Here is a 12,050-nt window from a genome sequence, read left to right on the forward strand (position 1 = left end):
CATTTAGAAGAAAAAATTTAAGTTATGACTGCTAGAACACAAAAAGGGGAAAAATATTATTGGTTTTAACGTGACTGTTAAGATTATTGATGTCACTAAAGGGTTTTACTGCAGACACACATTAAAAATTTATAATAAAAAAAGTGAAATTTTGGGTAGGGGTTTTCCCAATTTTAACGTGACTGTTAAGAGGTTAAAGATGCACCAAATTATCTGGGTCAGTACACTGATTATAATACCACATTTCTATATATTTTTACTATTTTTCCTCTCCTCCTGCAGCCTACCAGTTCTGCAGCTGCTCCCTCATTCTCCTCCAGACTGACGGGGGGTGGGCGGGGGGGGGAGAGAAGAGATGCTTTAGCTGCTCAATACCTCTAGTTTGGTACCAGCGAGAGAGATGGGCTTTGTATTGTTTGAAAGCTGACATTCCAAGCTTTTGGACAATATGTTCAGTACAGGGGAAGATATCACTGTAAGGGTGCATTCACACGACCGTATAAATGAATCCGCATCCATTCCGCAATTCTGCGGAACGGGTGCGGACCCATTTATTTCAGTAGGGCTGCAAAAGATGCGGACAGCACACCGTGTGTTGTCCGCATCCGTTGTTCCGTTCCGCGGCCCCGCAAAAAATATGGAGTATGTCCTATTGTCCGCGGTTGCGGACAACAATAGGCATTCTCTATATAGCGCCGGCCATGTGCGATCCGCAAAACACGGTATTCATGATTTGCGTATCCGCGATTTGCGGACCGTAAAACACTTACGGTTGTGTGAATGCACCCTTAGAAATCGGGACGCTGTGAATGCAGCGGCAAGTGAAAGTAAAAGCGGGTTTTACCCGCGATTATTCTAGACTTGATTTCTAACAGTGGTATCTCTTCTGTAGCTTTAGCTGTCATTTTAGTCTTGTATGAAAGCCTGGAATTTCAAACTTTCAAACAAGACCAGTTGCATGTTTCTAGCTGCTACCATTCAGGAGATAGCAGCATCTAAAGCAGCCCTCCCCCCTCCCATTTTTTTTGCCCGAGCCCAGCTTGTGCCGAACAGTTAAGTACTTTTCCCACTGCCCAAGCTGGACTTGGGCAAAACAGGTGGTTAATGGGAATCGGTTACCAGCGACTTCCCTATCAAACTGTCTTCGTAGACGCATAGCTGTGGTTCACCTGATTTAAAATGCTGTGTTTCTTTTGTTGATCTGAGGCTCTGGTCCTGAAGTAGGATCCTTTTTCTTAATATACAACTTAGTCATTTGGTGCAATGGGGGCATCACCATTACTCTCATTGCACCCAAGCTCTGCTCCTTTCTGTGGCCAGCTCCTCCCTGGTTGCTTTGATTGACAGGGCCAAGCAGTGGCAAAGCAGTAAGGGAGGGGCTGACTACATAAAGAAGCGGATCTGTGGTGTAACAAGAGCAATGGTGATGCTCTAATTGCACCTAATTTGCATATAAATAAAAAGTATCAAGTTGGGAACGGGACCTTGGATTAACAAAAGAAATACAGCATTTTAATCAGGTGAACCACTGCTACGGTCCGCAGCTGCCGTACTCCTGAAGAATGCGGGTGGCAATCCGTATATAACCAGGTGAGATATCGGCTTCTGCAGCCTATGAGTGTGCAGTCCCCCCCCCCCCCCCCCCTTCCCATAAATATCTTTTCGCTCTAATATTGTAATCCCCTATATACGTCATCATTATATTTACACCTTTTTAAAGTTTCATTTGATTCCAAAAAATATATATATTTAAATGAGTGTGCAGGATCTACAGGCCCAGCTGTAACATCTGTGGGCAAATGTGCCACAGGATACCACGCAGAACCTGTATGCCTCCATGCCCAACTGTATCTCATCCTGTATCCAGGCTATATTTCAATTGTAAAGTGTGGCCCCCCCCCCAATAAATATCTTTTCGCTCTAATATTGTAACCCCTTATATACGTCATCATTATATTGACGCCTTTAAAGTTTCATTTGATTCCAAAAAATATATATATATTTAAATTTATCCCTCTTACCAGTCTTTAAAGAAAAATATAAATCCTCTCTCCTTATGATACTTACTGTGCTGGCGACAGCTCCGTCTGTACATGGCGTCTGTATAATGCACTGCTTTACCCTAGGCCACGTTTTATACTGACACAAAACATTTCAACTCAGCAGTCACAATAATAATAGTGACACGTTGCTGGCATTGACGGTGAGGTGTGTCTGCTTTGATGTGTATCCTAATTTTACATCTCCTCATATATTTTTCATGCATATGTAATTTACATTTTGTGTTACATGGTTTTAAACAAGTGACTGGCAGGAGCAAAATTATTATTTTGGCATTTTCTTCATTAAAATATCTTTATGTTCAGTGTGCGGATAAACGGGAGGTTGTAATGTTAGACATGTTAAGATTTTTTTTCTTTTTTTGCATTGTTGCCTTAGGGATTTTTGATGTCCTTGGTATTCCGGCCAGTCAAGTTGCATTATATAGAAGTGGGCCATTATCCAATTTCATCTCGTCCTCTACAGTCCCAAATGTCACATATTATCCATATCATTCACAGCAGTGGGTCATAGTACATGAACACAGAGCACTTCAGACATGCTATAAACATTGGGTACAATGCAGAAGTAGATTTGAACATTGGTTTATGGAGTGTATATATGTTAGTTATCTGTAAAATTATGTCTTGAAGCAATTTTGCTGATTTTAAGATACGAGTCTTACCATGTGTCTTATACTTGTTATTGAAGACATCAGTTGTACAAATTATCTATTTATATGTAGTAATAATAATAATAATAATCTTTATTTATATAGCGCCACCATATTCCGCAGCCCTTCACATATTCATAGGGTTCATGTACAAAACAAAAGTAACTGGCTAATATACAACTGAAACACTGGGAGACAGGGCCCTGCTCGCAAGAGCTTACAATCTATGAATATTTACAGTATATATACACAACACACACACACACACTGTATGGATAAAAGCACTGCGACGCCTGCACATTACACAGACGGAAGCTTTTCTGACATCCCATTCTAAATCCATAGGTACTAATATGGAGCCGGTCCCAGCGTCACTCTTCTGGGAAGGCTTCTACAAGATCCTGGACTGTGTGGGGGGATTTTTGCCCACTGATCTAGAAGAACGTTTGTGAGGTCAGACCCTGATGTTGGAGGAGAGGGCCTGGATCACAGTCTCCATTCTAGTTCATCCCCAAGGTGTTGGATGGGGTTGAGGTCAGGGCTCTGTGCTGCCAGCCAGGTTCCTTCACATCAAACTCGCCAACCAGGCCTTTATGGACCTTGTTTTCTGCGCTGGCGCACAGTCCTGCTGGAACAGCAAAGGCTCTCCTCCAAACTGTTCCCAGTTTGGAAGCATACAATTGTGCAAAATGTCTGTGTGATTCCCTTCACTGGAACTAAGGGGCCTAGGCCAACCCCTGAAACCCATTAGCATTATCCCTCCTCCCCCAAATTTACAGTTGGCACACTGCAGTCAGGCAGGTAACGTTCTCCTGGCATTCGACAAAGTCAAACTCGTCCATCAGACTGCCAGATAGAGAAGTGTGATTTGTCACTCCCCAGAACATGTTGCCATTGTTCCAGAGTCCAGTGGCAGCGTGCTTTACCCCCCTCCATCCGATGCCTGGCATTGTGCTTAGTGATGTAAGGCTTGCATGCAGCTCCTCGAACTTGGAAACCAATGTCGTGAAGCTCCTGGTGCACAATTTTTGTGCAAATATTAATACCAGAGGAGGTTTGCAACTCTCCAGTTAGGCTACTTTCACACTTGCGGCAGAATGATCCAGCAAGCAGTTCCGTCGCCGGAACTGCCTGCCGGATCCGGCAAAACGTATGTCAACTGATGGCATTAGTAAGACTGATCAGGATCCTGATCAGTCTTAAAAATGCCTGATCGGTCAAAAAAATGCATTGAAATGTCGGATCCGTCTTTCCGGTTTCATCCGGCAAAATGGATCCGGAATTTATTTTTTTCAGACTGGAAGACAAATTTGGCATTCCGGTATTTTGAAAGCCGGATCCGGCACGAATACATTCCTATGGAAAAAAATGCCGGATCCGGCATTCAGGCAAGTCTTCCGTTTTTTTGGCCGGAGATAAAACCGTAGCATGCTGCGGTTTTCTCTTTTGCCTGATCAGTCAAAGACTGAACTGAAGACATCCTGATGCAAACTGAACTGATTACTCTCCATTCAGAATGCATGGGAATAAAAATGATCAGTTCTTTTCCGGTATAGAGCCCCTAGGACGGAACTCTATGCCGGAAAAGAAAAACGCTAGTGTGACAGTACCCCAACTGAGTCAGTAGAGCGCCTCAGCGCTCGGTGACCCTGTTCTGTAACTTTACACAGTCTCCACTTCATGGCTGAGTTGCTATGGTTGCTCTTTGTAATTTTACCACTCACAGTTGATCATGGGAATATCTAGGAATGAAGACATTTCATGAACTGACTTGTAACAGTGACCTCCTAAAACGTAGCGTATTAGGCCACACCCCTTCCAACTAAGTCCCATCTTTTTGAGTGTGTCGAATCAATGGGTGACACCCCGGGGCAGTCACATTAGTAAATCTGGGCCATTGTCTTTGCGGTCTGTAACAATAAACCTGATGCATAGTCTGCACAGGAGAAAAAAAACTATAGGATTTATTCAGACTTCTTGCAAAGTTGATTTTGTTTTTTGTTTTCGATATATTGGGACCATTAAAATAGTTTAGAATGTGTACACCGCTTTAAAAAAAAATATATGGGTAATCTGCATATGGATTATGTTGTGGATGATTTATTGGATTTTACCAGAAATCCCCCGTGAAAATCCATGGCAAATCCACAGCAGACTCGACATATATATTTTTTTCACTTTTTGTGGATGGGGTTGCGGAGCTGTCTGTGACCTGTGAGTTCACCCTGTGTGTACAGTATATAAAATAGGATTGAATCCAATGGAGTGCTGATATTCGAGATAAATGTTCAGCAGATGCGCAGTACCCACCCTGTGTAATACATTACATCTAGTGACTCAGAAGCCATGATTCCTTAGTAGTCATCGTCATATACTCTTGTTGATCCCTGTGGAGCGAGGAGTTATCTGCCGTTACTAAACCCTTTTAACATGTCCTTTTTTGTCTGTTTGTCTTCAGACGCAGGTTGACGGACAGCTGTTCCTGATCAAACATCTCCTTACCATGCGAGAGCAGATTGCCCCTTTTCATACTGATTTCACCATAAAGGAAATTTCCCTGGACCTCAAGAAAACGAGAGGTATTTCACTTGTGGTGTGTGGGAGAGCAGGACAGCAAGTAGAACCTATCCTGCTCTGGTCACCTACTACACGTATCGTTTGGTTTTCTTCATGTTCACCTGCAATAATGTGCATGATGTCTGTCGTCTGTCTGTCTGTCTTTAGTCTGCACTAATGAACTAGGGTTCTGCTGCCTAATGACTGAAGGAAATGCATCAACCTAAATGTAGAAGGGAAGGGTGCGATTACATGTGCAGCCCAAGGTACCGCACCGTGGGTATTGCTAATTGTCGGGCCAATCCTGGACTTGCCACTTGAAACGAGGGTGCAGTCCTAGTGCGGCTTGGCAATCCGCAGTAATCACTGTGTGGTGCCCACAGTTCAAGCCACACATGTAATAATTTAGTCTACAATACAGTAATTATAGTGCGTTAATAAAATGGCCAAATATACTGGGAGCCATTTATAAAAGGAGTACGTAAGTCTCAATAGGTATTTTTGTGAAAAATTTCAACTTTTTAAGTTTCTACTTTTGCTCTCAACACTTTCTTAAAAAGTGAGTGCATCTTAGCAGAAGTCGGCATGGCCTGACACATTTAGTGTAATTTCGCCAGAAGTAAATTAGAACCGCTCCTCATTGGCGTAGGTTTTAGTTTCTGGTGCATGGGCGTTAACAGAGGAAACACACTTATTGAGGGACCTACGTCTTTTCATAAATTGGCTGCCCTTTTTAATAAGACTGGCGCATGACTGCCCATTCTTTAGTGAATTGCCCGCAGTATCTCCAGCTTGATGAAATACTAATATATATAGTACTTCATTTAATACTTCGAGACATTGTAGTGTGTTCTCTTTGGTGATCAATCATTGGTTTATCACTATGAGTTTTCCAATAGAGATAAAACAAACAAACATGGAATGTAAGTTCCCAATGGCTTTCCTGTCTTGTTTTATTCCAGCTTTTGCCAACTTCTTCAGCTGCAGAATACAGGCTGCTGCATTCTAGTGGTTTTGCAAGGCAGCGTGGAGAATTTAAACCCCTTTAGTCCTGCTTGTGTATTAGAAGTGTGACTGATGTTTGTGGCTCTTTTGCTTTGGTACTTTGCGCGCTCTCAGTGTTAAGCATGGCTGGGCCTTCATTTTATCCTAACGTACATTCTGTACCCATTCCTGTGCTTTTTACAGAAGAGTACTCGTGCATGCCGAAACAAAACAAAAAAAAGATAGGAGCTCTCATGCCTGTGATGTGCCGTCAAACACATCCATTCCTATTTTATGGGATCTTGTTTTAGGGCTCATGCACATATGCATTTATTGGAATGGAACGTCTTTGCCCTCTATAGAACTGCCCTATCCTTGTCTGCAAAACAGACGAGAATAGGACGTGTTCTATATTTTTCCGGGGCCACGGAACGGACATACGGATGCGAACAGAACAGTGTGCTGTCCGCATCTTGCGGCCCCATTTGAAGTGAATGGTTCTGCATCCGTTCCACAAAAAAATGACAAAAACCACGGTCATGTGCATGAGCCCTTAATCTGTATAGTTGCTGAATTTGGTGATTACTGTGACCCTACCCCTCTGTGTCGTAGCTACCACTAGGATTTCTCGGTGTAAGGCTACTTTCACACTTGCGTTCGGAGCGGATCCGTCTGATGTTTCATCAGACGGATCCGCTCCGATAATGCAGACTTTCGCATCCGTTCAGAACGGATGCGTCTGCATTAAAACTTAGAAAATTTTCTAAGTGTGAAAGTTGTCTGAGCGGATCCGTTCAGACTTTACATTGAAAGTCAATGGGGAACGGATCCGCTTGAAGATTGAGCCATATAGTGTCATCTTCAAGCGGATCCGTCCCCATTGACTTACATTGTAAGTGTGGACGGATCCGCTCGCCTCCGCACGGCCAGGCGGACACCCGAACGCTGCAAGCAGCGTTCAGGTGTCCGCTCACTGAGCGGAGGCTGAACGCTGGCAGGCGGATGCATTCTCAGTGGATCCGCCTCCACTGAGAATGCATTGGGGCCAGACGGATGCGTTCGGGGCCGCTCGTGAGCCCCTTCAAACGGTGCGCACGAGCGGACACCCGAACGCTAGTGTGAAAGTAGCCTAAGGGTGGGATATTTCTTGTACAGCTCAGTTGCATGATACGTTATAACTTTATATAATAACGCTAATAATATAAAGTTGAACTTAATACACTAATACTGAATTGCTTGATGCAGAGGATTATGGATCTGCTTGTCGCATGTGGCCTTCACATGTTGCAGCTGGTAATATATTAATACATTCGCCTAGCACACCTCTGTCTAACCAAAGCCCCTTATTGCATTTGAACATTGCTGAAACCATTTCTACTTCTTAGGCCACATTCACATGACCGTGTCGCGGTGTGTCAAGGACATCTGTGTGCATCCCAGTTTGTGCGGCCCCGACTCAAAAGATAGGACGTGTCCTATCTTTGGTTGGGGATTGCGGACCCTTTGAAGACAATGGGTTTGCACCGCGAAGTGGGGTGCACACGGCCGGCGCCTGTGTTTTGTGGATCTGCAGTTTGCGGTTTGCAAAATGGGCATTGCAGTGCCATGGTTGTGTGAATGCACCCTTATGGTGTTAAGGTCAGGGGGTAAATATGTCCTTTTGGGGTTATTAATTGGTTGACAGGAGAAGTGGCTCAACCATTTGCCATATGAGCATACTTCTGTGTCAGCTAATGAGTATTTCAGAAAGTGGGTGTAAAGGTAAGTGATTCTTGTTCCAGTATTAAAAGGAACCTGTCACCTGGATTTTGTGTATAGAGCTGAAGACATGGGTTGCTAGATGGCCGCTAGCACATCCGCAATACCCAGTCCCCATAGCTGTGTGTGCTTTTATTGTGTTAAAAAAAAAAAAAAACGATTTGATACATATGCAAATTACCCTGATATGTGTCCTGTCCCTGAGATGAGTCAGGGGTGAGACTTGTCTCAGGTTAATTTGCATTTGTATCAAATCCTTTTTTTACACAATAAAAGCACACAGAGCTATGGGGACTGGATATTGCGGATGTGCTAGCGGCCATCTAGCAACCCATGTCTTCAGCTCTATACACAAAATCCCAGTGACAGGTTCCCTTTAATGAGGGTAAAGACTTTATCCCCTTTATTGGGATGATGATGATGAGGTGCAGTGCGGACACTCTGCCAATATTTCCTGAACAGAATGAGTGTTGATGCGGTCCGGTCATACATCATAAAAAGGAGCCATTAAATAGGATCTGTAAGTACTTGCATTTGTCACAAAGTAACAATCCTGGAGCATCTTTTCTTAGAACTCTGTGCTGTTCCTCCGTTATTCCACCATTTACCAGTGTTACCATTGCCCCTGTCAGTGGGGCTTGCACTGTCCAGTCAGTGATAAAACATCGTGTAACGGTCAGGCTGGATTTCCAGGAGCATAGCACAGATGTATTTTCCTGCCATGTTACTCCCCTGGGTCACAGCCTGACTGTGGGTTCATATGGGTCTGTGATGCTGAGAGTTCAGGGCAGTGGATTGGTGATAACGGATCTTGGGGAGATCTGACCTTTGGGACCCCCACGATCCTGAGAACGAGGGGTGCCCGAGTCCACTCTCTGAATGGAGCAGTAGTGTGCATGTCATTCCAGAACTATCCGCATCATATGGGTCTGATACTGAGAGTCTGTATTGTGCTTGTGGGAATCGGCCTCGGAGCGTGTCACGGCAAACCCCACGGACAGTCAAAAAGATGCTGTAGAATTGGTTGGGAATACAACTGTTTTCTGTGAGCGATGTCAGGAGCGCTGACAGGTCCTCTCTAATGTGCAGGATTTACAGGGTTATCCCATGAAAATGATTTATCTGACCATTGGGACCCCCCACGATCCTGAGCACGAGGGGTGCCCGAGTCCCCTGTCTGTATGGAGCAGTAGTGTGCATGTCATTCCACCTCTCCATTCACTTCTACAGGGCTAAAAATCAGTAGCTTCAATCGAGAGGGGACTCGGGAACCCCTCGGTCTGAGAAGTGCATGTGGTCCGAGTGGTTGGATCCCCACAATCCATTATTTATGACCCAACATGTGAATAAATAATTTTATGGGGTAACCGTTAAAGGGGTTTTGTCTAGGATTTTGATACTCGGGATAGGCCTTCAATATCAGCGAGGGCTCCACACCCTGCACAGCTTCTTCCATTTTGTAGTAAACGGAGCTGGTAAGTGCAGTGCTGCACCCATTCGCTTCCGTGGAGCAGTCTCGGGTAGAAGCTCCGTCCACTACACAATGGACAGGACTTGCCAATTTTGGGTCTCCAGGACTGTGTAGTTTATGCCAACAGTATTATTTTATTTAATATTCCATTAACAAAGCTGTATGATGCCTTGTTTTTTGCGGGCCGAGGTTTAGTTTTTATTTGCACCATTTTGTATGTATGTGTGTGGGGGGGGGGGGGGGGGGGAATGTGGGGAAAAAACTTTCACCACTGTTTGTTTTTGTATTTCACCAATTGCACATTTGCTCTCATCTATATTCTGTGGGTAGATACAGTCACTGTGATGCAAAATCGATATCGTTTTAGGTGTTCATGTAATAAAAACATGTCTTATAAAAAAAAAAAAGAACACTTTTTTTGCTGCTACTCTTCAAGACCCATGCATGGTGTTTTTTTCTGTTTTCTTTTTTTTTTCTCTTTTTTTTTTTCTTTGGTCTATGTAACTGTATGAGGCTTCTTTTTTTTTTTTGCAGGACAGTTTGTGATTTTTATTTTTTTTATTTTTTTGGTACCGATTTCAGGATGTATGTAAATGGATTGACTTTTTTACTAATTTTTTTACATCAGAAGTAAGGACGTATGAAATGTTCTTGGCCAGGAAAAGGTTAGGGGGTTGTCCAACCCCCAAGAAAAAATTTATTCTTGCCTGGAATATGTGTAAAATAAGAGTAAAAAGCCACTCTCCTCCTGAAGCAGCGCCATTCCAGTGGTTCTGTCCCCTATGCTTCTGATCCTCGGTGGACCAGAAATGTGACATCCTGTCAAAGGTCATGTGCACTGTTGCAGCCATTCACTGGTCTCCCCTGTGATGGGTTCCTGCCCCTAGAGGCTCCGTTCTCCCACCTTTTGTCGCCTCCCTCCAAGTCCTGATTGACAGGGCCAGGCAGCGCTCGCATCTGTCTGCCAGCACTGTACTCTGGTGAAATCTTGCGCCATTCAGTGTTCGGCGCGGTGAGGGAAAGATGCTTAGAGGCTGCCAGCTTCCTCACCGCGCCTGCGCCGAACACTGAATGGCGCAAGATTTCACCAGAGTACAGTGCTGGCAGACAGATGCGAGTGCTGCCTGGCCCTGTCAATCAGGACTTGGAGGGAGGCGACAGGTGGGAGAACGGAGCCTCTAGGAGCAGAACACCCCCCCCCCCTGCTCCCAGAGTCTAATTAGCGTATCATAAAAGTTTCATTTCTGGCATAACAGGGGAAAATATAAAAGTAGGAGTAGGCTAGTTAGGTTTAGCTGACATTAGCACATCACTAATGTCAGCTAGCTTAATAGGGTTAAATCTGGTGACAGAAACCTTTTAAAACATATCCATCTATGGGCATAAGCCTTAGTTTCTTTGTTCTAAAATGCCATGCAGCAGGGCGCTGTCCCAGAGGACAAATAAAAAAAAAAATAAGACTCACCTAGCCCTGTTCCCCCAGCAAATGGGACAAGAGAGAAAAAAAGAGAGGGGGTTAGTCGCCTGGCTCTCAAAATGAAGGTCAGGATACCTAACTCGCAGGGCGCCAAAGGTGTGGATCTGACACGGAAGAAAGATAGTTTCTTTCTATCTAAAAATATATTTTTACAATATTTTTAACTTAGATTAGTTGGTACAAGTAAAAAGGATAAGAACATAAGAAGGCTGCCAGTGGGATAAACCTAGCTAGGAAAATATACCTAGGCTAGAATAAGAACAAGAGAATGAAAACAGGGGTGGGTTTTATCTCACACGGAGGCGCCACTCTTTACTTAATCGATGGTATTGATAAAATTCACGATTGATTATATTGAAGTATCTTAAAATATTTTTTTTTTATAAAAGTTTTAAAAGTATTTTACCAGAGTCACTATATCTGACGGGCTGGAAATTGATAGTTCAGCGGATTAAAACCACATAATGATGATGAATCAGTATATTTCCAACAGAGTCATATAGAGCCACATCAGTGTAGTGAAACTTGGTTTGTACTTACTTCACCCAGGAGGAGAGATGGGGGATAAACTCAATACACCCCCAAACCCTTCCTCCTGCGCCTGGTTCGCTTCTAGAGTGTCAGGAAAGAACAGCAGTCCTGTGGCTGGAGCTTCTTGTCAATTCCTTTATTTGGACAAAGTCAGGGTGGGGTGAGAAGGAGGCCCAACGCGTTTCGGGGATATATAAATCCCCTTCATCAGGAGCATATACAATAGGCGACAAACTGGCTTCTTTAAATCAAATTTGGCGCCAAAAGCAGATTGTGAGGCGTCACTTCCGGTCCGCGTGTACCCATGCGTTCCAGCATGGAACGCAAACCGGAAGTGGGGGCCGACAGATGAGTAAAGTACAAAACAAACAAATTCATGCAATAGTTACAATGATTGGCTACATTGAAATACTTAACATTGTGCCCGGGCAATCATTGTAACTATTGCATGAATTTGTTTGTTTTGTACTTTACTCATCTGTCGGCCCCCACTTCCGGTTTGCGTTCCATGCTGGAACGCATGGGTACACGCGGACCGGAAGTGACGCCTCACAATCTGC

The 12,050-nt window shown here is 43.9% G+C and overlaps 1 protein-coding gene across 2 annotated transcripts in view; it reads left to right on the forward strand.

Moving 5' to 3' along the window:
* Window positions 1–12,050, forward strand: part of COG3 (component of oligomeric golgi complex 3) — a 91,703-nt gene that overhangs the window by 63,405 nt on the left and 16,248 nt on the right. For both annotated transcript variants that reach the window (XM_040425438.1, XM_040425439.1), the window contains exon 17: window positions 5,172–5,292. In XM_040425438.1, the coding sequence (XP_040281372.1) occupies window positions 5,172–5,292 (121 nt within the window). The remainder of the gene's footprint in view (window positions 1–5,171; window positions 5,293–12,050) is intronic.

Source organism: Bufo bufo, chromosome 3, assembly GCF_905171765.1.
Source record: "Bufo bufo chromosome 3, aBufBuf1.1, whole genome shotgun sequence".
NCBI lineage: Eukaryota > Metazoa > Chordata > Amphibia > Anura > Bufonidae > Bufo > Bufo bufo.